Here is a 27,583-nt window from a genome sequence, read left to right as displayed (position 1 = left end):
TCGTTGCTGGGGCTACGGCTCGCACCGGATTTCGCTTGCCTCCTTGACAATGGTGATGCGTAGCTTACTTCGTCGTGGACGGCTCGACGTCGTTTTGCTTTGCCAAGGCCAAGAGAACCATGGTCAGCTCTTTTTTAGATATCTTCCCATCCTTGTTGAAGTCACATCCTCTCAGGATGGACTCCTGGAACTCTTCCAGGTCCTGAGCGTCGTAGTCCTGTAAGGTTATCACGACATTAATGTTATTAAGCACTCCGAGCAGAAATCAGTCTTGATCGGGCTTTTCCAGAGATTGGAAAATGAACGCGTTTGACTCCTTGCTACCATCTGCCGCGGGTTGGTGGATTGCGTCTCAATTCAGATTCGGCGACTTCAGGGAATCGCTCCTGGGGCGATTCATCGTGACTTATCTCCGCAAAATGACCCTGAGATCTGAGGCTTCATGTTTTTAAAAAGTCTGACTGTGAAGATTTCACTAACAGTGATCGAGCCGGCTTGGAGCTGCTACGCACTACGTGTAGAATCGTAGTGGGGCGCTACAGCGGCTGTTCATTCAAGCGATAGAGGGCTCTGATAAGCCTCCATGAGGGCTTCGTGAGAGATAGATAGAAAGTTTGGATGAATTGAGGTGCCATCGTTCATGCTGCGCGATTCGGACCCCCTTCAGCCTAGGAGATCGGGTTATTCCACCGTCAGAGTCGGGATCACAGTCAAATTATCGATCAGAACCGTCCAGGATTACCTTCTTCACTAGCTCCAGGAGATCCTTCAGGAATCCTTTGAGTTCTTCATTCTCGATGGTTCCGTTCTTGTCCTGCGGGAGAGAAAATCAATCAACGAAGCTCGAGTGTCGCACTGTTCACAATTCGTCGACGATGATCTAACGCTCGGCAAGTAGAATCGCTGATCTGCGAGATGGAGGAGAGGAGAGAGCAGCAGTCCAAGTTCCCTCGGAAACTTGAGTTTCAGGAGAGAACGAAGGCTCGGGCGACTGTGCCGCGGTCCGTGGAAATTCTCTCCGAGAGTAGAATTTCCACACAAATCCATAGGGCCATGCGTTTGACCATGCGTAATCTGAATCTCGCGATTCATTCGCGAGCACCTTGATTTCAGGTTAGGAGACTCTCGAGCCGGCGGAGGAGTTCGTGTCTGCATTCAAACAGTGTGTTCTGCTCTCGGGGACAACTCCGCGCCTCAATCGGACTTCTGTTTGCGCTCGGCTCAACGGTCAATGAGGTCTGTAATTCCTACGTATTGCCCTGCTTCATAAGCCTGAATTCGTGTACGAAGACGAAGTCTGCGACTCTGGAGTAAAGTAAGAGGCGAAGCCTCGTGACGCTGGCGGGACTCGAATCTACATATATTAGTTATCAGCATGAGTCCCCGAGTATGAGGAATTTCATATTCCCCCCCGGCTGGAAGAAATTCTGCGGGCGCGAGAGCAAACGCGAATGAATGCGAATGAGGCAGTGGGCCGCTGGCCCGGCGGCACCGCTGACTAGCCGGCCGGTTTCCGCGCGAGGGAGCGCTTACGAGAGAATCACTCACAGAACTCTCGGAGCGGCTTTGACACTTACCCTATCGTAAAGCGCGAATACCCTCTCGATATCCTCCCTGGTCAACTTACTGGCGCCCTGTATATTGGGAAGACGATCATTAAACAATCGGCCATAGAAGCACTTGCAGTGTATCAGATCGGACGGCAGCTGAGCCCCCCCTTCCCGGCCGCCAGTGGAGAATCTCAAGCTCCGTGGGATACTGGTTTCGAATTTCGGAAGCATGGGCCTTCCGTGCGCTCCAGACCAAGCATTCCCTAAATCGCGGATCTCTCTTTAGAAGTACTACATATAAGACGTTCTGACGTAGACAGTGAGATTCAGACTGCTGATGAGAGGAAATAGAATCACTAGGATCGCGACCTTACGAATCCCCCGGAAGTCGAACAAAGTTCGAGTTCATCCTGAGCTTCGAGCCGTAATTATCGAGACAGAGCAGTGAGCCAGCCGCCCCCCATAGGGAGTAATATGATTATGCATCCACGAGTGCGTGGCGAGCCCTTCATTACGGCACCGCATGTTCCCACTATTCCATTCCGGCCAGCTTCGATGCGTTGCTGGTTCGGAATTCCGGACCTCACCGCTGAACGAGGATTCCGCTGACTGCGGCTCGAGAGATTTGTTCCCGGGAATATGGAAACTAGTGACCCTGAGTTCCGCCGAGGACACGAGACCAAGAACGAGACGCAGCATCGCGCTGGGCGAGAATTCAAAAGCTTCACTGGGGGGATGATGCAGATGAACTTACTTTGAAGGCTGATCTGCAGAGGAAGTTTTCCTTCACAGGAAGCAGCCTGTAAGAGACGTTTGCGCGTTATTGGAGTTGATTGTTCGATGCGTACCGCTCATCTCCGTCGCCCGCGCGTCTACTCACTTCGCCATCTCACTCAATTGAAGTTTCCCATCTTTGTTGCTGTCGAAAATTTGGAGCTGGAATGAGAATTACGGAGCGATAATTTGATTCTGTGGACTATCGACCCGGGTCGACGGTGCTCTCTCTCGAGGAAATTCCTATCCAGAGCTCAGGGGGAGGGGTCACTCACCAATGTGTCAGTATACTCGATGAGTTTATCTTCTTCGATGTTGTCACGTTTCGCCTCGCGCAGAAGATCCTTCAAGAAGTTCTGGAATGAAGGGGCAATTTGGAAGAACGCGCTGTACCGAGTCAAATTCGAGCCAGCAAGGCAAGAGGCGTATCCGGCAGATCATTCTCAGGGCCGGAGGTCTTCAAGAAATTCCCAGCTTCTGGAAAGCCCGAGGGGAGCTGGATTTCCGCGAATATATCTCGCTGCTTGCTTCTTGGTGGCTCTAATTCCACGACATAGTATGCGGGCTTGAATGACGAGCATTCACGAATAGGGATCGGCGATCCACTGAAGACGAGACTTGCTGAGACCATTTTGGGGCGACAACATTCCACGTATTTTCTTCCTCAGAGCGCATTATTCGGAAGTCATCATTTCATCATACAGTGCTCTAGAGCTGGAATCCTCGGAGGAACGAGTTGTTTGCTAGATTTGCGCGTGGATCGAAGTGAGCACGGGTCCATCCCTCATTGCAGTGGCCAATGCTCGATTCTCAGGCCTCGTGGAGATGTTCAACCGCATTCTCACGAGTCTAGAGAGGCCTGTATGTGTATTATGTAAAATAAGTGTGACGCGACTCCGGAACGCTGACAGTATGTGCCATAATCGATACAAGGGGATACTATAGAGCTCCTCGGGCACGGGGTCCTCGCAAAACGAATGCTTCACGGCATTAGATTGTGAGCAAGCCCGCGCCGTCCCGGCCGCTTCGGCATTTGCGTAGGAACATCATATATCACAGCATGAAAGCATCAGGATAATTCGCTTTCGCTGTCCATATCGGTGAATATTCCGCTACGAAAAAATCAAGATATTGATTATTGAGTCAATAAGTCGAAAGAGCAAACAGAAGTCTGTGAGCGAGCTTCCACCTTCCTTTTTTCTGCCCCGGAGCCGAACGGGGTGGACACCTCTGACGTCGTAGGATCCGAGCAGACCCGCCATCATAGGCGCTGTGCTCTCACTGGCGAATAATATGAACGGAGGAAATCCAGGCGCAGCGGAGGCGCGGACGAAGTGAAGAGCACGTGAGAACCCGTCACTAATTTTTGAATCCGCATCATTGCAGATACAGTCAACTTCCCATAATTCGGAATCTCGTAAGTCGGAATCACCCTACAACTCGGAACTCGGACTGGATTTCGGAGCCTAATTCGGACTCTGAGAACAGTGTTAAAGCCCCGGTTCCGTGTCACGGGCCAACAGACCCATCAGGGACTGTCAAGCTATAACGTATCTCCAGGGGAGAGAGTTTGCTTACATGAAAGAAAATGCCTCCCCTGACTCGGAAATCGTCCCAGAACTCGGAACCCAGGAAAGTCTCTAAATCGGAACTAGCCGCAGCATGAATCGCTTATTCCGCGATTTTAAATCCTACGAGTATCTCGGGAAGCTCCCTCCACCGCTCCACTTTTTCTCTCTGCCTATCTGGTAGCACATTCCACCCAAAATAAGTTTGAACGCGCGTGTCTAAACACAAAGCACGTCTCCGACCGCGAGGACATTCGAACGATGCCGATGATTCGATACCCGTCGTGGAATCGCGGACGGTGGAATCATTTTATCGCACAGTGCTCTATGTAGATTTTACCCGATGTCTCCGCCCAGGATCCATAAGAATCACTCTCTGACCTTGAGGGACAAAGTGAGAGTACTCGACAGCCTGGCAAAGAAAAGCGTTTGCGATGTGATGAAAGAATGGAAAATTTCAAAATCCACGGTGTATAAAATCCGAAGCGAGGAAGCGAAGATCCGCATGCAAGCCGCCGATGGTACCACGGCGAACCGTCAGAAACGCTTCAAGCCACCAAAGTTCAATGTCATCGAGAAGATCCTGCTCAGGAGATTCGTGGAAGCACGTCGAAACCAAGGAACGCTCCCCATCTGCGGATCTTGGCTGCAGGAAGAAGCAAAGACGATCGCGAGTAATCTTGGTGTTGTGGACTTCAAAGCCTCCGACAAGTGGTTGGATGGGTTCAAAACTCGTCATGGTCTGTCTACGAAGCAAATGTGCGGTGAGGCTGAGAAGGTAAATGAGGAAGATATCAGGCTCTGGTTAGAGCGTCATAAACCGACGCTTCAGAAGTATGATCCGCGAGACATTTTCAATGCGGACGAAACAGGCTTCTTCTATAAGATGCTCCCGAAACGAACAGTTCACTTCAAAGGAGAAAAGTGCCACGGAGGAGAACAAAGTAAGGAACGTTTCACCGTTCTACTGTGTGCCAATTGGTCAGGCTCAGAGAAGTTGACACCCTTAGTCATCTGGCGCAGTATGAATCCACGTTGTTTCCGAAAAAACCAAGGAGCCAAGTGCATCACGCACCAGATGTTCTAGGTTGCGAATATCGGCACCAACGGAGAGCCTGGATGGACTCTCGAATTTTCAGCGAATGGCTTGTCAATCTCCAGGCCTATTGCGGGCGAAATGAAAGGTGCATTCTTCTCTTACTCGACAATTTCCGAGGTCATTTACCGGACCTCAGACTGGAACTTCCAAACATTGAGATTCTATTCCTCCCGGCGAATTCGACGTCGAGGACCCAACCAATGGACCAAGGCGTGATACGCATGACTAAGGCCTTGTACAAGAAGAAACTCGTGCACTACTACTGGTCACAGTCTAAAACGGTCGATGGAGCCTTCAAGGAAATCAACATTTTGCGAGGGATCCGTTTCTTACGAGAATCATGGGATGAAGTCCCGGCTTCTAGCATCGAGAAGTGCTTCAATCACGGCTTGCCGGGTGTGCACGGGAGGCTCGGAAATGACTCGCCATCAGAGGATCTGGGTCAGAACAATCCAGAATCTGTCAACCCTGCGATCTCTCGCCTCATTTCCCTCATAATCTGACCTTCAAGGAGTATGTGGACTTCGATGAAAACTTGGTCGACTCGCGATCTGCTTGATGGCATCGTTTCGGAAGATGACGAATTGCAAGCTCGGCAAGATGAGGACTGTGGATTCGGCCTGGACGACGACTGGGATGTTACAATCGAGGAAACGGAAGATCCCAGAGTATCTGACCGAGAAGCGATTGGAGCTCTCGAGGTCCTGATAAGACACTGCGGACAGCGATCGGAAGCTGTGCCAGATATCGGTCGCTCATTCAACAAGTATCTGGGAATTGTTATGGCAGATATGTTCAAGAATGATGCCCAGAGAGATATACGGTCCTACTTTAAGAGTTGAGCGGTGCTCTTGTCGATTGTCGATAAGTGTACGAATGTCTATCGTTGGTTGTAGCTCTCTTAGGGACGTATGTAGTGAGTCCACAAACGAGGTCGTGAGGGCATAATTTGACCTTCTCACTTGGAATAAAGATTGTCTTCTCCAAATCTCCACATGTGTTCTCCCCTAAGTATATCTCCCCGCCAAGAGACACTCACTTCCACCGTCAGCATCTGAGGTGATTCCTACTAAATTTCAATCTGAATAAGACGTCCTCGGGGCCGTGATCGAAAATCCGTATTCTCATATCTATGGCCTCCCATAACTCGGAACTCGGACTCTCTTTCGGGAAATCGACACACTGCCATTCCGAATTATGGGAAGTTGACTGTATGCCTGCTATCGCGAATATGTGATCAGGGAAGCGGCCCATGTTCAGATTCGGAATTCTCCGCAGAGCTGCAGGATCTCAGTGGCTACTCGCCGCTGTTATAACTGCGTGTGCGTTGGAGAAGTCGAGCTCGAGAAGACAAATGGAAACGTTCGCTCGGAAACTTCACGCAATCAACTTCCCTCCTCGAATAAGAGTGCTGCGCGGGATCAGGCTCTTTGCCTTGCTTGAGTGAGCACTTTTCAAGTCGAGAAGCGATTTTCAGATGCTACATCCGCGAGCTGGTGCTTGGCCGTGCAAGAGTTCCCCGCAGATCTCTCTTTCTGGATCCCCAAACAATGGAGCGACTGAGCCACGGTGTTTGATTCGAACCCCGGGAAAAAGATGGCATTCCCCAGCTTCAAGCGCGGGGTTAAACCTGAGGAAACTCGAAGCTCGAGCGGGTAGATGATTGATGCCGGCCGGGATGCGGAGAGTCCGAGATGGCGGCGGAATGAGATCGGCGACACCAGGGAAGACGGAGAGACAAGATCCGCAGAATAGTCATGGGTCTCCCGTAGCCTGAGGGTCTCCCCGCGACAAAGGAACCGAGTCGACTGAGAGCCCGCTCAGTGTCATCACCACGATAAGACTGGACACATCAGCCAATGATTAGGCGCCAACATCTTGACCGGTGAAGGCAGCCACACGTATGGCGTTTTTACGCCTCGAAAGATACTGGAGCTTGTTTTATGCGAATAAGGACAACAAACACGGTCACCCGACAACGAGCTTGAATCAGCTTCCTGCTTGACCGGCCGTCAACCTCGTCCGACTGTCTCCCGAGTTGCCCGTCTCCTTTCTGCTACGTATCGCCAATGTGCCCGACCTTACGTCGGTCCGTTGTTGAGGTGTCCCGTGCTCGGCTCGTTGTCGTCTCCGCTGAGACCTGCTTCGCAAGCCCTACTAACTGCAAATGAGGGCTATAAAAATGCCTCCTCTCACCTTGAGTTCGTCAGCTTCGATATAGCCGCTGCCGTCGGTATCGTAGTCTCGCCAAATCTGTTCCAAAAAAGTGCGAAAATTATAATCAGGATATGATATGGCGGGATGCGAATTCTTCAGTTGCCCCATCGAACTTTTCATCGGATTGCGAGCTCCATGAGATGGGCGTGCGAGAAGCCACGACTGCTGACCCGCAATAGATGCTCTGAGAGGGGATTGGGGCTGGAGATTTCCGAACGTTCCCGGGGACCCGTCGATTCGTGTCCCAGATGGAAATCGATCGTTGATGTATTTCCCAGATGGGAATCAATGATCCGCTCGTATGTGGAATTTGAAATATTTGTTTCTCGATGGCTGGCTTCGGGTCGAGGTCTTGCTTCGGATTCAGACCAATACCTCGAGGAGGCGAACCCTAACGAGTTTTCGTAAGCAGACACGAAAACAAACCTTCATGAACTCGACTGAACTATCCAACGGGTTATCGAATCGGAAGAGAAGTAGAAATCCCTCTTCAAGCGGCAGGAGTTGCGCCAGCTCCCGGATCTCGATTTTGCCTGCAGGAGACATCTCCATTAGTTAATCATAGAGACTAATAGAAGCTGAAAGATATATCCCCTGGCGAGTTTGTTCCTCTGGCGGGCACGCGCGCGGGAGGCCCAGCCGCCATCCAGACCAATTCTCACCCTGAGCTTGCCGGCGTTGGCGCCGACTCGACAGTCGTATCGGAAAATACAAATCGGGAAAAATTGAGCTCCAATGAAAACAGGTCGGAAAGAAAAAACGGCCTGCGGAAGTGCTGATGGCGGCCTCGCTGCCGAGGGCTAAAACCTCTTAGACTTCGAAGGCGGCACGCGACCGCGAAAGGAAGAGAAATCTTGGAATCCCGCTACCAGAGCGAGCAAGGACGCGCGAGCGGGATAGACGTCCGTGGGTGGAGCCGGATCACGTAATTGTTCCTCTTGTCATAAAAATGAGCCTAAAGCGGAATTCCAGTCTGATTGACAGAAAGAGGGATTTCCTGCTCGAAAGTGCTCGTCCTGTCGTCAATGATGATTTCTCGAGGTCGGGAGAACAGAAATCCCTGGGATTTCACGAGCGCGGTGAAATTCAACTCGGCGGTCGCAGAAACTGCAACCGTTCGCGACAGGAAGGGGGGGGGACTCACCGTCTTTGTTATCGTCGTAGGCTTCCATAAAGCACTCGCGGAGTTCCTCGAGCATCGACTCCGACACGACCTATAAAGAGAAATTGAGCAAATAGGTTCTCCTCGATGGGTTTGAAAATTTAGTGCATGTTGTTTATCTGCGGCAGCTTTGGGCGGGTGGATATCCTTTCCTAGACCAAGGCCTCCACAAGAATGAGGAAACGCGCACGTACGCACGCGCACGCTAATACGCGATCCGGGGTCCGAAGTAATTTCTCCGTAATGACTTCGTCGGAGCCGCCTCGGCAGTCGCTGTAGCTATTATCCTCGGAACCAATTTCAGTAAAGACGGCTTAGGGGTTAGCGGGAGTCTAAGTCCCGCCTCCGGGGGAGAGGAACCTCCTCAATTCCGCATTGTCCAGCTCAATACCTCCCCCCAGAGCGTCGATGAGAACGAGTGAAATGCGCTGCTACGATTCACGAGTCTCCAAGCGACTTCCATTTCCCTTGCTGTGGCTCCTCTCTGGGTTTCCGGAGCAGCTCCGAGGGAATATCATTCGACCACCCCAACAACGCGGATGGGGGTGATTGAAGCGTGTTTATTCTCTTCGAAAAGAGGTCATCTCAAGCATCTATTTGTGGCAGAAGGTGGACAGCTCTAGGTTCGAGTTCAAAGCGAAGGCTCCCGGACTCACCTCGGGTCCCACATCGGTGAGGCTAACACTGGAGACAAACTCGCGGAGAAAATCGTCCAGCTCCCTACCTTCGATGTAACCGTTGCCTGCAAAGCAAAACATCATTTTCAGTCGAGGAAAACTTCGCCTGCACCGGAAATCGGCGCGGAAGTCTCACTGGGAGGCTATCGTCGGATATAGCACCAAGGTATGGCAGTAAAGCCGCATCTACGGTATCCACGGGCTAAGGTCCTGATTTCGGCTCGCCTGAAAGCGTCGCTCGACCTATGCGCCAGCGCGCATTGCTCGAGCCCCGTCAGAAACAATCTGAATTTTCGCATTCGAAGACGACTTATTTTGTTCGTCCTTTGCGAAAAACGTGACCGTTTATTGCGGCCGACGCCGCTGGGAGTTCTCATCTTTGTTCAGGACTCTGGCAGCATCTTGGGACCGCAGTCGCGAGCGCGAACTCATTTTTCATGCCGAATTCGCATCACGCTCGTCGAGTTCATGGTGCTAAAGCGCGAGACGGTCTCGGAGGTGCGTGGAGCTCGCAGTTGGCGGGCTCTGAATGGTCAATGGATGTGAGGAAGAATTCCACGGTAGGAAAAACGCGTTGTTTATTATCATTTCCCCTGCATTCCACTCCCATGAAACTAGCGTAGGAGAAGGTCTCTTTCTGATGGTGGGCCATTGTGCGTAGGGAAACTGCAGTCGGCATTGGCGGAGGAGGCAGGTGGCCTTGCCGGCATCGGCCGACGCTCGACTGGATAAACTGCTCGTTAAACCATCTGCGTAGGATTCAGGGTCGTTCCGAGCCTCCGTTTCCAGCGTCATTTGTCGCAGCAGCGCTGGGAGCCGCCACGGCGATGGTGTAGCCCGAGACCGGTGTGAGTCTCATGCTGAGGCAAGTGTCTGCTTGCGGCAGTACGGCCGTACTTACGGTAATCACGGGCTGTTTGAGCCAGTCTAAGAGAATCGGAGCGAACGAAGGTCCCAGGTGGGAATCTCGAAGATTTACTTGAAGACGTCCTGATTTGAGATGAGAAACGCTTGATCGAATCCCTCAGATTCACTCTGTCGATTCTCTTCGATCAATCCGTCCGGGTCGCTGCTGGAGTCGAATGACAATGGGAGGATATCATGCGACCAGGGGGATGCTTCTCCCTTTGATTCCCATACTGTATGCTGTTCCCCATTTATCCGATTCATGGCATTCCGGCTGATCCCTGCTCATATCCAGATCGTCTCGGAATCGGTCGCCTAGTCAGTCTGGCTCGACGGCCCGATTCCTAAAGCTTGAACTGGCTTGCGAGAGCGCCCTCCGTGCTTGTGCGCCAGGTAGCAGGAGGGAGCGCGCCGAGAGTCGTATTTCTCACATTAACAAGGAGGACGACAGGAGCAGCGGGGCCGGTCAGGTTTGTCATAAAAAGCTCTATTTCCGAATACAGGACGGAGACCTGCTGCCAGCGTCGACTTTGCTGCTAGAAAATAAACGAACTGTTGCTCGGAGCAGGAGGCTTCGACTCACATACACACGGTTCTCCATCGTACCTCAGGAATCCTCGGACCAATGCAGGCCGATTGTTTGTCTGATAGTGCGCTGTGTGGTCTCCGCTCCCGCAGAACAGAGATTGGGAAAAACAGGAAATCTCGAAGAACCCTCCGCAGAGGGGAAAAGCAAAAGCCCACGACGACAGGCCAGGAGGAGCGACCTCTTTCGACGAGCCATTCTCGATGATGCAGCTCATGTAAGCGTACCGTGACCAACCTGCAACAGCTCACACGGCGAATGACCACAGTGCTAAGGTGGCTTGAAATGCAACGCGATTCCCAATAAGCTATCAAAAGCGGCTGACCGAGACCGTGCAGTGCTCATCGTATCGCGATCCGATGGACGAGATTAGGTGCACCATGCACAGGGCAAGAAACGCTCGGATACTTGATCCGGAAGACCGGCGCGCTGGCTTGTCTGGTGGATCACAACATCAGAGCTCATTGGAGCATGAGACTTTTGTTCTGACCGTCCGTCCGGAGCAGTGCGATCATGGGCTCTAGTTCGAGTGGAAGCTCATAAAAACGATAAGTCTCCTCGTCGACGACGTCGAAAGCTGGAGGAATATCCTGCGTCGTTCATGCGTCGAACGTTGTCAGGAGAACGACTATATCGGGCTTGGTAGAAACATTCGCTTCTTGCGGCTTTCCTGGGCAACCGAGCGGCCGACCGAGTGTCCGAGCGACCAGAAGCTGGAACACGAGCAGATACAAAAACCGAAGAGGCCTCCAATATACTCGTTGAGAAGAGCGGAGCAATCCGCAGGGAAACGAGTACGGAGAGATAGAAGGGGAAATTTGGCTCGACCGGACTGCCAAAGGCGTTGCTTATTTTGGCCTCCATCGTTGCTCCCGACCTACCGAGCGGCCTGCTTCCTAGCCGGTCCGCCGTATTCGCTGCCGTCATGTCAATTGCCCCTCTGGCCCTCTGGGAGCCATCGGATCCCGGTCGAACTCGGCGGGAAGGGTCTTCACCGCTGCCGTTGGTAGGGATGTGGAAAGGAGGTAGAAAGAAGTTTCTGCGCTGACATAAATCAGCCTTCCCCTGTCAAGCTTCGCTGTAGCAGCATTGAACTTGTGAGTTTCTGAGTTCTATCCCGATGAGGACTTTCCTCTTTGTGTGGTCAACCACTTTTCGATCGAGGCTTCCTCCGAGTGCAGTCTGGACATCTTTCTGTTGATGGAGCGACGTTGAAAGCATGCGCCTGACAAGCCTCGAGCTTCTCGTTGCTGCGATCCCGATGGCGAACATGGAAGTTCACGATAAAAAAGGAATGAACGAACAAAATGATCGCCCTCGCGGGTGAGTCTCAATTATTCCGATGATTGAATGGGACGATTCTCCGAAAAACGTACTCGGTGTGAATTCGACTCGAATTGCAGTTACCTGTCAGCGAGCTACCATGCGAAAGTCGTACATGTCTGCGGAGGGGGCGGGGCTCGGGCGATGATTGATTCCTCGCCACCCTGAATCCCTAGAGGCTGTTTTAACCTCGAATCGGAGGACCGGAGGACGACAGAGAACTGGTCCTCCCCGTCGTCTTCGAGCGCATCCTGATTGTTCACTCGGAGGGCTTGGAGGACAGGGAATCGAATCTCGCTTCGAAGCAGAATATTCCGATGAGCTTCACTGCATTCCAGCGCACGAAACATCGAGGATATTATGCGTCAACTTAAGGACTCCCCGAATGATTTCGCGAGGAAAGGCATCGAACTTGCCTTTCCAAGAGTCCTGATTCGATTAAGAGCACCGCGATTAATTCTTCCTTTTTTTCCCTCCGTTCTTCTGTTCAGCGAAGATTATTAAGTCCTAACAAGGGCTGCTGTTTAATGAGTGCCTCCCGTGAGGACCCGAGTAGGTCTAAATATAGACAAGAGCACTCGATAGCGCAGTGCCTTTTGAGTGCGATCGTCGCTCTGAAATATTGACCAGGAAGAGAAGTCAGTTCCGCTCCTCTTCCGTCCAAGGTCACCGAAGACAGACGTGCTATTGATTCCATCCATAGGCCGCTGCTTCCACGGCTTCCTATAATTCTGAACATTGAATGACCTTTCAGCATGAGAATGCGCGAAGTTTCGTGTGCGGAGCGAACTTCACTCCGTGTCGGTGTGGGTTTCCCCTCGTTGAGGGCTCCCCCGCCCCGGTGGAACCACTTCCCGAGCTCGTTCCCAACTAGTCCTCTCTGACGAACTGGACGATGTTTTCGAAGCTCGCGTGTAGGTAAGTCCAGCGTTCCAGCACCACATCCCTGCTGCTACCGCTGAATGAGTCCTACGGGAGTCTGGTCAGGAGAGGTTCCCCTCGTAGCGTGGTGAATACAACATCTCTTGACCCTCGGGACTCTTCCCCCAGCAGAACGGCTTTCATCGCCGGAGGCAGCCCAATCAGCTTCCCCGACTTCTATGTAGCGCGAACAATTATTCCTCTCTTGTCGTCGTCATTGTTGACGATGATTCGCATGCGCCTGATGGGCGGTCGCGAATCTGTCCCGTCGTTGTCTTAGCCGCGAGACGAACTTCTTTCTTCTATTGCGTGCAAACAAAACTGCGAGAAGAACGTACGCCAAATCTAGTCGAAAACCGCGTCGCCGAGGTCGAAACGGTTCGTTGCGTCGTTCCGACAAGTCCCCGCATCAGACGCATCGCAAGGTCTTCCGATAAGCTGAGATTTATGGTGAGCCAGATGTGGAATCGCCTACACGTGGATAGAGGGGCCCCCGACGAGCCTTCAACGCGTATTCTAATCGACGTGATTTGGTGGAGTCGTTGTTTATGTGTGAATGCGAGCATGTAATTGTCGGCTAGCGCATCGAAAGACGAGGAGGCACTGGGTCGTTTGCTCGGCACAAAGCGGAATCAACACGACCGGGACATTCCATAGCCACGGTGTGGAACGCGGCGAAGGCCAGGACAAGCGGATCGGATGCAGCGAGCCTTCTAACCTCCGGCGACGTCGCGTTGCCGTTACATATTCAAGATGATCAGATATATTGGGAGAGGCCGGGCAGGTGCCAGCTACAGGCGCTCTTCTCGGGTATCTGTCGCGTGGCTCTGAGGAACGACATGGTTTACGTTTCAAGTTTCTTACGGAGCCGCGTCTGAGCTGGGAGCAATGTTCCGAATCCCTGAACAGCTCCGGCTTGCTCGCCATCGATAAGCCGGGAGGAGATCAATTGCATTCGGCCTCCTCTTTCATTCAGAACGACTGCGACTCCGTCTAGATTCCCCGGTCGTGTAGAGACCGATCTTCGGATTCCGGTTCTCTCCCAAGATATTCCCGCGGACTTGCTCCAAACGTCTCTCCAGCGCATTCCAAGTCGTATCGAGATTATCACGTGGTCCAACAGCAACTGGTGTATGTCCATGATTCCTCGAAGACGGATTGCTCAGGTTCCATTTGCGCCGGCTGGCATCTGCGATGATCGACGCCCTGAGCGTCCGGGAAGTCCCCCTCCGAGCGACATCGAGTGCACACACTATGAGGATTTGACTGCTCCAATATGTGCATACACGTCTGAGCGGCGAGCATTCGTTCCGTGAGACGGACGAGCAGTCCGACGACGGCGTTCTACCTGCAGCGACTCGGGATCGATGTCCGCAGCTCTGCAGCTGGTTCCGGACAAGTGCTGCGGTGGCGGTTTGCCCGAGGTTAGGTCGAGTTTTTTTTTCAAAAGCCCGGATGTAACACCAGCTACATCAAGCCCGAGAGCAGCAACTCGACTCGACGGAACAACACTCGACACGCCCGCTAAACTAACCGTGAAGCCCACCAGCGCCTACAGATTTTGCGGTCCCCGCGGACCACGCGAACAAGAGAAAGATGACCGAAAGGAAAGAAAGGCGTTAGTCACTGCTCAGGCGCAGGAACAAGCCGGAGAGGCTGGTGGCTGCGACAACAGATTACGCCGTTGGTCGAACGACCGCGAAAACTTCCAGAGCCTTCTCTTCACGACTTCTGTGAGACGAAAATCCTCTTCTGTTCAGGGAAGGCCTTGGGATCTTCCGATTGGCTCCTGTCCCCACGGAAACACCTCGACGAGCCGAGGTTCTTCTGCGCTTGCCCTTTCGAGAAGGCTTCCGCTGCCTCTTGTTTCGTCTTTGTATCCCGATTCGGCGTCCTCGTTGTTCTCTTATTTCCCTCTGCGGGAGGTTATTCTTGCATTGGATCTGAATCAGACGTTTTTTCCGATTCCTCAATCTAGAGCTGCGTATTCCGCTGGCCTCCGGTACGGCGGGTTTTCGATCTGGCTCGGAACTGTGCGTTTGGGTTTTCTCTCTGTATTTCCCTCGGGAATCCTTTTTATGATCTATGGACCAAGAGAAACCTCTACAATGTAGAAATCCATCGAAACTGCTCTGGTATTTATTTCATGAAGCGACCGGGAACTCCATTCCCCTCGAACGCGATGCGCCGATGAATCGCAGAGACTCCGAATCTCAAATAACAAGTTGCCGCCATTGTTTCGGTCGAGGCAGCATCGAAAGTCGTTCGACTCGCTGATCCCCAATCGATACCAGAACGACAGCGGTCCTTGTCTCTCTCGGCGAATTATTATGACTGAAGGGCTGGCTCACGCAACGGGTCAAGGAGAACTCGTACAGGTTTCTATGAAAGTCGGAAATCAGTATTGACAAGCTCTCCCTGCTTCATGTCATGTCCCGGACCGATCTCTTCCTCCATCTGACACATTGTCAATGTTGTTCATTCTCCCGATTTCACAAAGGAAGAGATCGGATTCCTGGAGAAGCGGAAATATGAGCGGACGATCAAGTTTTTCCGAGTTGAAGGAATCCCTGACCTACCCCTGTCCACTGTGAACTCCGACGATCGGATATCCGCGGGCTCTCCGGAAGATTGTTCCCAAGTTCGATTTCGACGTCGACCTGGCCCGATCGAAATGCTCGTCACAAGGTACAGCGGGTCTGAATCCTAAGTTTTTCCGCGTCCTGCTAGGAGACATCGACGTGGCCCGAGCAACGAGAGCGGATGGATCATTCTCTCCTAGTTTGTCTCACTGAGTCCAGGAGAAGAACGGAACAGCGATACGCCCAGCGTCCTGGAGCGCGTTTTTAGAACCGCTCTGCCCTGTACCAGCGCTCTTTCGGAGTCCCGCGAATCCGCAAAACCCCGGACCATCGTTCGTCCCGGGAAGAATGAGCTTGACTAATATCCTGGCTGACCGATAGATAGAGCGACAGACCGACGGATCGACCGAAGAACCAACCGCAGAGAGACGAGAACATTCTAGCGGGAGACAAGCCTTCAGAGATTCAGCAATAAACTCGGCCAGTTTCTCGAGCTCTTCTGTGAGATCCCGGGAGACTTGACGAGCGGGGGGAACTGAGCGAGTGAGAGAGGTCTAAGGGCGAGGTTGAGCCTCTGACAGCGGGGAAGAAGTTGCCCTTCAATGGAGTCAGTCGTAACAACAACACAATTGACTGAGTCATCAATCACGGAACGCGCTTCCAGGCAGCGGCTGGGAAGAGCTCTTCGGAATGGAAAAGTGGCCAACTGCATTCCGGAGTGAATCATTCACTTAGGAGAACGAGTTAACTTCCCTGGCGACTGACTGACTGATGGGACTTCTCTGACAAGCCGCGTGATCCACGGATGTGACGCTATTCAGAGCAATCTTCTCCACGGCCAACTGCGCCGAGAGAACTCCTGAAGATGTTCTGGGCTAGGCTGTGTGGTCTAACTTGCTCAGTCGGTAGATCTCACTTGATCAGCCCTTGTCGGTAGATGTCTACAAACATCCATCAAACTCCTAGCAGCGCCGCATTCACGATAGCTTTTCGGAAGATCGATCCGGGAGAAGACAAACTGTTATTCCCTCATGTCGTCAGGCGAACATTATGAGACCGCTAATGGCGGAGCGAAGTCAGTTCGTAGGCGTTTTGAGACTTCTACGTATCTGGTTAAGCGCAGGCTCTTTTCGGTAAGGTTGCTCAAGCAGCTCGCGTGATTCCCTCCTCTCCGCCCTCTCTGGTGTGTATCAAACCTGATTGTACGATGCACGCTTGTCAGCTCGTGCGATTCGGAACTTGACGTGTCGGTCGCGAGGCTTGGCACGCCTGTTATGACACTGTTGATATTTCTCGCGAGGGGTCTCCTGTAAAAACGCGCCCGGTGCCGAAAATACACCCGGCCCGGCAAATCAAAATCCGCGGGTCGAAGCTCTGAGCGCCTCTTCCAGCCGCAGTTCGGCAGAGGGAAACATCGACGATATTCGTAATTCGCCTCTTCTTCTCCCAATCGGAGGAGGACTTTCCGACGCGAGAACTTCCGGCGGCACTTCATGTGAGGAATGCCGAAAAATTCGGCTCGTCTCGGCGTCTCCTCGCCCTTGTTAATCGAAGACAAAGACGAGCTCCCCGAGGTTCCCCCGGTTTTTTTCCCCTGGAGGCTCTAATCCACGCTGCACTCGAGATATGAAAAACGGCGAGCGCCGGCGCCGGCGCCGCCGCTCATACAGAATCTGAATCTCCATACGCTCGCACGCTCCATGAGGAGACCTGCTCGATGAGTATCGAATACGACAGGGGCGTTGCAATGGATCGTGATTTCCATATCCGATTTCGCACCAAAATCTGTGGGGGATTTCCGGTCGGCTGGGTCCAGGATTCGAGAAGGCTCAAGCTCGTATGATTCATAAGGGATTCATACTAGGACGATGATCAGGCATTCCTGAACACCAGATCTGAATGTGGAGGAGTCGGCTTCCAGGAGAATGGAGCTTCCCCGAACCGGGAGACCTCACGAGGAATGAGCTTTCGGACTCCGACGAGCGTCTGGTGGAAGTGTAGGGCATGGCATATCTTGGGTGTGGATATCCGTGGAGTCCTATTCGATGGGGAGATTGTTCTTTCTCTCCTTCCAGGAGGGTGAGTCCCGCCGGGAGAAACTCCAATCGATGGGGCTGCTTTAATGTCCCCGCCAGTGAGGCAAACGAAAAGTATCCCGGGCGTAGCGGCATACGAACGCGCCGCGGAAAGAATGATCGTTCACGAAGGTAAACAAAAGCAGCCACGAAGAATGAACGAACACGGCCATTTCCGGGCTCTCATTCCAGATATTGTACATGGGTAGCTCCGCGAATATCATATGCCGAGCGATAACCGTCAGCGAGACAACGTATTCAATAAGGGAGCCCGAGACAGGGCATTCCTCTTCGCGTATAGAGCACAATTTATTAAGCGAAAGTTTTGCCGCTCGACTCTTCCTGTAGTGCTTTATTAGAGAGAGCTGTTCATAGTCAGTGTTGTCGCAGTTGACTATACGGAGGACGGAAATATCCACTCTGAATGCAGATTGTCGGGCGAATAATCACATGGCTGTCCGGCAGATTTTTCCCATAGAGTCCCTTCGCTCAGTTTCCGTGCCGGCTCGTTGAAACCTGGTCGCTTCCATTGAATCGTTCCTCGACCGCCGCACTTTATATGACCCTAGCCGAGCGGCACGGCGAGCGACCCGTTGGCGCCCCTGACTCGCCTCCTCTCGCAATATTCACGTACTTAATACGAGGGGAGTCGCGAGACAAACACCAAACCTTAATATCGTATGCACCAAGCATGGAGTATGTATGCAGCTAGCCGAATGGAGCGGCTGTCTGACTCCTGAAAAGGGACGCCTAATCTGCGTGGCCGTTGCGGCACAGCGCCGGCGCAAGGAATTGAGCCGGAGCTGAATGCTTTGATGTTGTTCACCGTATACCGTTTACACCGTATATATGGGTATACAACGTATATATGGGTATACACCGTATATATGGGTATACACCGTATACCCATATGGACCCCGAGGGGTCCTTGGCGATCCTCAAGCCTCCATGGGATAAAGGTAATTGATTGGGGTCCGCAGAGTCCTTATACATATTTATATCCAAAGATGAGCTCCCGTAGGAGGGAACTACGGGGTATGCAGCTCAGAGAAGTTCCGAAACCACTGGTCGACGCCGCGCTGTGCATCAGCTCATCCTAGCGGCGGGACAAACTTGCAAATTGAAGAAAAAGGTCGCCAGAAGCGATTCCCAAGAGCATGCCACCATTTCATGAAGGCCGCTTCTGATATGACGCGGCATCGCGAGGTCTCGCTATTTTGATCGAAGCCGCTCGGATCGAGCTCACTACGCGATGAAGCTGGACTCCGTTGAAACAACTGCTGGCGGAGTCGTTAATTCGCCGACTCAGGTGTCCGGAGTGTGATATGGATTTACTTTCGGATGAAATGGTAGGGGCAAATCTGTACAAATCATGATTACTCGATTGAGTATAGTCTCGTTCCTCATGAATAATTAATCACTCAATGTCCCGAGTGAGTCTCGGCCATTGAGATTCCGTTTCTCTCTCGTTGGGGACTTCTTCCCTCGGGTCGTGGATTGTGGAGCTCGTCACCGGGTTGGAAGCCTCACGGCGAACCGGGATTGGAAGCTGGACCCGCGGAGGGATTCTGAGTCACGGGAAAATCTCTCTGCTGCTTCAGGTGACCGAAATCGAATCCGAATCCTAAACTTCTGACGGATTGAATTCTGGAATCTTTCAGGCTCATCCCGCTCCAATTCATTGCCGAGGAGGGGGATCGTCTCTCACCAGCAGAGGACAGGGATGACCCTTCAGCGCGTTCGGGACCAGAGATCTCTCCAGGGCGGCGAGCTCGCGCTAGACTCGCTCCTCGTTGCTCATTTTCCGGAACCGAGAACCGCAGCCTGAATTGTGGATCCATGAGCAGGGATCGTCGTCCGTATGAAACTCGGAGACTAGACCAGGGATAGAGTGCGCTAGGATGGGCCCGTGTCTCAGGGTCTAAGACTTATAGTCAGACTGAGGTGGTCGAGCTACGAAAGCTATAATGATGGAAGTCAGCAGACGGCTGCTCCGAGCTCGAGGCTAGTCTTTGCCAGCGAATATTTCCCTGTTCCGTTCAAAACGAATGGAAACCTCTTGTCGACATGGAAGGCCCGCACTATCGCAAGCGAAACTGAAGATTTCGCGCTCAGCGATCTCGCCGTACCCGAATAGCCGCAAGGGCTTGGGGGCTCGAAGGAAACGCCCGACAGATTCGGTTCTCGGGGAGGGAAAACAAGGCTCAGCAGTTTCTAGATTCTAATGAAGCCTTGTAGAAACAAGAAGCGGCTCCATTATCCTTTCACAGCCCCGCTCAGACGGTTCGTTGAACGCTCTTGCGTTAGGGCTTGGTTTACGTTTTTCGAGAAACCGTCGTGTGCTCACTCGAAAACTACGTTGAGCCTACGAGCCCAATTCGTCGCCGAATCGAAATCTCACCGCATATCAGCCAGCTACAGCGGAAAGGGCTTTGCGTAATATCGCAGGAGTTGGTTTCACTTCCGAGGAGAGGCGCCGGCTCAGGCAATACACCGTCATGAGAGCAAGTGCGTCGGCGTGAAACGAGGGGGAAACCTCTACTTTAATTCAAAAACCTATCAAAGAGTTGCTCAAGAACGCCCTGCGTCTGAGCGCTCTCCTGTCGATATCCCAGAGCTTGTCGGACCGGCGAGAGCAACTTTCCGAGATGAATCCGAGGGAAACTAAGAGGAAACCCACGGTGGCACCGGGAGGGAACCCGCGCAGTAAGCCGAGTGGAAATCCACAGCTTCGAGGGCCGCAGCTCCCTATCTCGAGGAGTCACTGTCAGCGGGACTCATGAATGAGATGGTCGTGAGACCACTCAGGCATGCAGGTATTCCGCCTGTTGTATGTCGATAGAGGAGTCGGCCTGTTTCTGAAACTCTATAGTGTGGGAAATACGGCCCAAATGTCAACCTTGAGGTAATTGGAGACCTAATGGCGAGCGTCTCGAGACCCAGGCGTCGAGAAGAAGCAGGAGCCTTGGGCTCATCTCTGCAGAACGCGAGAATTCAAGTGGAGACCGAGGCTATTTCACTGAAAAGGGAGTCGCAGAGCATTTTCCTGACCTGAATTCTAGAAGGTACCCGATGGGGAAGCGCTAGGTATGTACAAAGGTCCCCGGAGCTATGCGCGTCGTCGGAGATGAATCTACGGAGTTTCCCTCTTATTTCTCTACTCTGTTGTTTTGTGCCGTGAAGAGATCAGTGTGATCCCGCTCCTAGGAACACGCGCGGTTTCTCCGGGAGGCAAGCGGCCTAACAATGAGCTTCCTACGGACTTTCCGTCAGGCAGAACAATCGGGAACGTCTGCTGGGTGAGGATTCGACGCCCTGGCTTCTCTGAGAATGGGATAGGATTGACGGATCGCTCGTTCATACCGAGCGATCGATTCAGCGATCATGCGGCTTCTCGCATCATCCTCTGCGTTGTATTGAGCCATCTCCCGGTCTGATGGTTCACGATTCATATCTTGTGGGCTTGAACAGGTGATACCGATATCTCGAGGGAGTTGTTTCGCCGCGTCCTACATAATACGAGCGGACTCGGATCCATTCATCGCTTTCCCCCATCCCCTCCCTTATTACCTAGTTACCCTCGCCTAATCGCAACTTATACCAGGCAATGGAAGGCGGCTGCATCGCACATCGCTCCGATTACTCTCATTCAGAGCATTCTCCATGACCGGAGCCCCAAAAAGTTCGTCGAGGCATTTAAATCGATAGCGCTCCGATGTCCATAGCCGGAACTTTCCTCGGAATCGGACTGACACTGAGTGTGTGGATTACGGCTTCCCATACGATACGGAGGATGCTCCCCACGAAGACTCATTTTTCCTCTCTGAAGTTCTTCTTCGGCTGATTTCCCTCCGGCTGTCTATCCCAGCCCCGTGTCTTTTTCTTCTTTGTCGGCAGACGAGAGAACTCTCCAGGGATGCCCCGAGCAGAAAATGAGGAATCGACTCTAGGATCAAGGTCACTGAGCGTCCACGTTCACTTTCCACTGTGAAAAGTACGCTGGATCCGCCTTGCAGCTCGAAAAATAAGTGCTCCTCCGTCAGGGAAGGAAAAACAGCGGACAGATCCTTCGCAAGTAGGGTACCAACTCACTCGGGGTTCCCCGGAGATCCCTCGTTCCGAAGGAGCTCTCGTTTCTCAAACGAGGACGCGACGTGGCTTCGATACGAGAATCTAACGCAATGATTCTATTCTGGTCTGGATGACGGTCGGTATCGTGGACGTTGTTGGACCAGCTCCGTCCGGAGGAGAGCGTGTCGAATCGAACGAACGACCTCCAAAATCACGCCGCGGAGGCCGGGAGCCGCGTAAACGGAGAAATGATGAGAGCGCGAAAGAGAATGAAATACCGCGTTTCTTGAGCGGAGCTTTGCTGAACAGTGCGCCGAACGGCGTAGCTTCGATTTGTACAGTTCCGGTGGAAGAGTTATCTGACGCCACCTCACAACAGACTGACTGACTACTTGTTGGGACTCTGTCGGTTTTACAGCCCTCGTCAAAGCAGGGCGACGACAAGCTAGGACGCCCGCGTCCATCGTTTCGAGAGCTAATCCGTATTGTGTGGTTACTTCCGGGAGAGATATTACACGTCACTTCCGTCTGGACAACCATAAAACCAATGGGTCTACAAAGTATCAGATGCCCACTATCCGACCTCCCTTGCTCCGCCGCAGGTCAGTTCTCTTCCTCGAGACGATTTTTCATGAACGAAGTTCCCGCTGGTGTTTCGACAGGAGCGTCACGATGCCGTCATCGACACCCACGGCGGGGATTCGTCTATCCTAGTCTGCGCGGGGTGAAACGCTTGCCTGACCTCAAACCCGTCCACGGAGATAAGGAACGGGACGACTGATACAATCCTCGGATGCTTTGTGTTCTGAGCGATAGTGATCGACCGAAGCGCGTCGACCCAAGTTCCCCTGGCGACGGGGAGACCTAGTGCTAGCTGCGCGGATCCGAGAAGCTTCCATTGCATTTCATTTTAAATAATAGACGCTCAGTTCATCAACGTGCATGAGACTTTGAGTTTCTTTCTCCCAACTCGATCCTAGCTTAGAACGCAGAACGGGCGGACGAGAAAGACCTCGAGGGAGGATTCTCCATAGATTGCTGAAACTTTTCCAAGAAGAATTCTTTCGGAAGGCTGATCTCAGCTTTCGTCGAGCCAAGCGCGAGAGAGGTCGTCATTTCACGCTGTAGTAAGGCTCCCAATCCCACGACGCGGCGTCGAGACTGCCCCGGGGCGCTAAGTAGGACGTGGTTGCGCCGTTACTAGCATAGGCTGCCATGCTCCCATTGTTTCGTCGTCACCCGACGGTTTTGGCACCCTGACTCTAGAACGCGGGGAGATGGGGCGCTTGAACCCTCACAGACTAGGACCGATATCTTTCGTTCATCGTCGGCCCGCTCCGGAGCCGACGTGAGACTCGAGGGCCCAGAGTCTGAACCTTACGAAATCGGCAAAGCAACTTTCGCGATTTCGGAAGTCCCATCTGAGAGTTTTGTCCGAAACGGGAGTTTCGTTTTTCCTCTCAAATGTATAAGAGTATGGCCGGAGGACGGAGAACGACGCAATGGCGCTCACGATGATCGTCCAGTGAATACCGTCCTTGTGAAAAACAGCAGTCGCGTCGGAGACAAAGTTTCGTGGGAGCGAGAACGAACCTCCGCCCGCTTTCTCATTAGGGACCTCTGCAACTCGTCCTCACGCACATTCCCCGCTTGTTGTGAATGGAATGATGCTGGAACATCGCAACTCACTCACCCTCTCACCGAGCGAAACACGGGAACGGAGCAAACTGCACTCAACGTCATAATTGATACCAGGCTCCGTCATCGTTCGTTACCGTTACGCATATTTCGTGGATCATTCTGCTCGCAGGCAATTGTTCTCATTACCCGCAATCAATAAAGCTCGCAGGCGACGACCGCGGCTCATGGACGAAAGCATCGGGAGATATTGCCGTCGATCAATCTACACGAGCGCGGGCCGGAGTTTAGAGAAGTCGGTCCGATGTGAGTCGTTAGTCCCAGTCGAGCATTGCTGCTACCTCTTTTCCACCCTCCCCCTCCCGTAGGGCATATGTGTACATCTTTACATGAGTACCTAGGCACTATATAATATTGCATAGGAGACTCAAACACGACCAGTATTTCACTCACCGTCGTGATCGTAGTGAGACCAAACCTCCATGAATTGCGAAGCCGTGAGGTTTTTGAGCTCCCGGGTTTTCTTATCACGGAACTGTCGCATGAAGTTTGTCGTGGTCGCGAGCGCATTCTGCGCTCTCGCATTGGCTTCCGAGCTCTCAGACATCGCTGCTCTCACTTGTTGGCACTTGCTTCGGAGCTGAATCGTAGAATGGCTCCCGCCGACTGCAACCTGTTGTCCGCCGAAGTATAATGTATGCGCTGCGTCCAGTGACAGGAGCGTCTGAGCGGACGGAAAGAGCTCTTAAAAATCAATCGACATGAATCTTCCCAAGCCATTTCCTGTCCATCGTGGGCCCAGACCGAATCGGCTCCGCACACAATATCGAACACAGCGCTTCTGCGATGTCGAATAATTCGAGAATGAAAAATACGCTGTGACAGGCGACGCTCATCTCCGAGCTTCAAAAATTCTTCAACAACCTGTAACCGGACCTCAACGATCCCGAGGGACACTACTCGCGGAGAGCGCCGCATTCCGGCGGAACGAGTCGTAAACGATTCGGAACCCACATACAAACACGCTCGAAGACAGCGACAGACCGAGAAAAATTCATGAATCATGCGAGGTGGAAAACAATCAGGGCTCGAGCTCGATCTCAGTTTGTCGGTCGCCCGATCGGAGTTCGTACGGAACAGCTGATAGTGATTCGGATACACGTAGGAGACGCGTCGTCTGTCGCAGAGCGTGGACCTGAGCGGATGTTCAGGATGAATCTTGCTCCGAATTCGTGGCTAAGCGAGTTCGCACCTGTTGCTCTGAGTCGTAGAGTTGTCCAGTCGAGTCGGCCTAGCACTACAGCACAAGGAAGGGGATCCGTGACAGCGCGCGGGCCCGTGTCGCAAACATGGATTTCCACTCGTGAACTTCAGGCTACAGAGCTGCTCGGAGCTGTGACGCGAGCACGCGGATGTCGAAGACCTTCTGAGTGGGGGATTTCAGGAGAACACCGCAACTGGAGAGAGGTCCTCGCGAGAAATCCGCTAGACGGCGCTTCGGGGAGCTCGTTCTCTGCAATACTCTGGGAGAAGGTAGCTAGGTATATAGGTAGGTAGCCAGGAAGGTAGCCCGCGCGGTAGCTGGCTACTTGTTTGTATGCAGCTAGCCAGCCTGCCCTACCGCTCGCGAGCCGAACGGCCTAGGGCTCTACAGCACGTGGGGCTCTCGGAACATTCTGCGAGCTCGGGTGCGTTCGAGATGGCCCCGGAGTTGGAGCCGAGAATCAGGCATCCAGAGGTGACGGGAATGCTCCCACGAGGGTCAGTATGTCATAGACGCAGGCAACATAATGGTCTTGATGTCGACGGCCCACGCACATGGGCTCGCCTCGAGGTTGACCGAAACACCTCTCCTTGTCCTTATCGCGCTTGAGCAAGCGTCCCAACTCTGCTCGCCTAGTCGCGGGTTCCATTCCATCGTAACCATGTTGCGGAATGGAGAATAACGATGTCCTGCGGTCTGGTGACGGCCATTTGCGCGCAAGACCAATTTGAGCGCAGGTTCAATTTGAGCGCAAGTTCAATTTGAGCGCAGATCCGACTCGAGCGCTCCGCCAATTCAGCGGAGAATCTCCAGAAGTCTGAAAATCTCTAGATGCGCTTCCCCGATCCCTGCGGTCCACGTACCAATAACATGGTAAACCAAGTGAACCTCACTACCTAAAGCTAGTGTGAGAGCAAATGGCCAGAGCTCCGGATCGGGTGGTTTTTGAAGCACGAATACGGGATCAAGCGCCGAGGTCTGGCCCGCGAGAGATCGACCGAAAGGAAAGAGTGCAGATCCCGCAAAGAGTCCCCATTTGGCATGGTCTCACTCATTTCACACGGAGTTGCTTCGTGAGAAGGGAAGTTTCAAATGACGTTATCAGCACGACGAAGCTTCCCGGCACCCCAATCCATCATTATCGAAGTCCTGCTGAGAGATACATATCGAAGCAGCTAGAAGTTCCCGATCGATTCCGTCATAACCGATCCGTCATGATTTAAAAAATGCTCCCGGGGCTAACCTGAATGACCATTCGTTCAAGATTAGGTAGAAGTCGCAGTGAAGAGCGGGGTACCTGTGTTTCCTCGATGCACGAGAATCGAGGATGCGCCATAGAAAATCGAAAATTCGACGTGCTTGTCAAGCCGACATTCTTCTCGGCTTTTTGTCGTCGGTCGAGGAAAGGAAATACGTCCAGGCACATCGGGGATATTTAAGGACCTTGTAGAACGGAATCTATTATTTCGGAAGTCGACGACGGGACCTCCACGGTCTTTCCGGGTGCGGAACATCACAGGAAAGAGTGGATATTTCAAGAGTAACGAGCGCCGGATCGTCTAGAGGACCGGACGCTCGCTTCGAGATCTCGGCCTGTATTCTCCCGCCGGAGCTCTTCTATTTTACTCAACTTCCATCCCTGTCCCCGTCTACGTCGTCTCCCCATCGGGAACGTGCTCCGGGCAGTCTCGTGCAAGTCACACGTTTGGCGGTCGGATGCCCGTCCGTCCTCCCTCAAGCTGGCTTTTTATCTGGAAATGGAATTCATTCGAAGGAGAGGTTCTGGGAAGCGTTTCAGACGCCGGAGTGTCGGAACCGAGGTGCTTCGCGAAAACTCCCAACGAGGAGTCTAATTATGTATTCAGCAGCAGCGCACGCTGCCGTGTTATTCTAATTTTTTTCTCATCGGGGAACGCCGAGAGCCATTTCGAGGGGGGCTGATTCTCGAGCGTGAATTCCTTGAGCGAGAAAATCATCCCAAGGAGAAGCCATTCCTCATTATCGATCTGAACTCTTCCTCTCGGGACGCCCGGCTCGGCGCCTCCGGCAAGATATCCGCGCCGCCGAACAAGTTGTTGTCAGCGCTCTGCAGTTAGTCAGCATCGGAAGTTTGCAGGTAATTTCGAGATGGAATCCACTGCGCCGACGCTGGACTCGGCTTGCGTTGAGTTCAAAGTTTTGCGAAGAAGCATCCCGAGCCTCGGAACACCTTGAACCCCGATGCGAGTTCAACAGGCGCCGACATTCCCACCAACAAGGTTTTCTGACCATCACCAGAGAGCCAATATGGAGAAATTCTGCACGTAACGCGCAGAGATGAAGGTCTGCTCCGGCCGGTTCGGATTTCAGCTTGCCAGACATTTCCCGTCGTACATCCCGTCGACTCCTGACATCTCAGATCGAACGCTAAAACTGATCACCGGGCGCAGCGTCAGGAGCGATACTTTCGGCCCAGCTTGATGTCGTCCAAAGCGGGACCGCTACGCGAAAGTTCTTATTGGGTACCCAGGTGGGCTGCTCTGGAACTCTGAACTCATTGATTATTGTGAGTGTCCGGAGAGTCCCTCCTCAAAGAGCCAGTTGAGCTTCCCAGCAAGAATCCCAAGCGACCGAAGCAAAAGGAGACGCACAGAATGTGTACTTTCTCTTCAAAGTGGGAAAATCGATATCGGTCTCCCATGCTTAACTTTGGAGGATAAGCAAACCTTCAGCTTCATTATGCAATCTACTCCCGAATTCATTTTTTCCCACTGAATCCTGTGACTTCTAATAGCCCTGAGCAGCTTCTGGGACCAGACGGATATTGCTTTTCTCACGTGGAAGACCGCGAGAGAGAGAAACAATTTTCGGAAACACCTTTTCCTTCTCGCAGTCATCTCGAAACAGATTTTGCATTGGTGCCGGCAGCGACTTTCAAAGTTTCAACCAGAATTTCCAGACAATCGAATTCGAATAGCGGGCGCGAGATTTTCCATTAGGAGCTAGGCACCAATATGCAGACAGAAGCCTGCACCTGAGGATACTAAGAAGCAGATCGCTCGCAAGTATCCGAGAGTTGTACCCGAGCAGCAGTCGCGGCCATTCGATACGCTTACGCTTGAGGAATTTCTGGTTTACGCCAGTGTCGGCACTGCGGGAAGAGCTTAGAGAAGTACGCGTTCAAATGCTGA

General features: G+C 52.7%; 1 protein-coding gene across 1 annotated transcript; it reads right to left on the bottom strand.

The window, feature by feature from the left end:
• Cbp53E (Calbindin 53E) lies at positions 1–23,756 on the bottom strand. The gene is made up of 11 exons (XM_003745711.1): positions 23,603–23,756; positions 9,027–9,112; positions 8,353–8,422; positions 7,635–7,741; positions 7,188–7,244; positions 2,600–2,680; positions 2,431–2,486; positions 2,305–2,350; positions 1,578–1,634; positions 743–814; positions 1–217 (listed from the first exon to the last, which is right to left on the bottom strand). Exons 1-11 carry the CDS (start codon positions 23,754–23,756, stop codon positions 65–67), a joined length of 939 nt encoding a protein of 312 aa, XP_003745759.1. The 3' UTR covers positions 1–64.
• Positions 23,757–27,583: the final 3,827 nt, after the last annotated feature.

Source organism: Galendromus occidentalis, unplaced genomic scaffold (assembly GCF_000255335.2).
Source record: "Galendromus occidentalis unplaced genomic scaffold, Mocc_1.1 scf7180000077484, whole genome shotgun sequence".
In the NCBI taxonomy this organism is placed as follows: domain Eukaryota; kingdom Metazoa; phylum Arthropoda; class Arachnida; order Mesostigmata; family Phytoseiidae; genus Galendromus; species Galendromus occidentalis.
Note: the sequence above shows the minus strand (reverse complement) of the source record. Positions and strands in the feature narration are given on the sequence as shown.

Excerpts from the sequence above, each read along its gene's own strand:
- Cbp53E (XM_003745711.1), bottom strand. The coding sequence starts at position 23,756 with ATGTCTGAGAGCTCGGAAGCCAATGCGAGAGCGCAGAATGCGCTCGCG. Across the intron at positions 9,113-23,602 it reads GTCTCACTACGATCACGACG|GCAACGGTTACATCGAAGGT; the intron begins GTGAGTGAAATA and ends TTTGCTTTGCAG. Across the intron at positions 218-742 it reads TCCTGGAGCTAGTGAAGAAG|GACTACGACGCTCAGGACCT; the intron begins GTAATCCTGGAC and ends ATAACCTTACAG.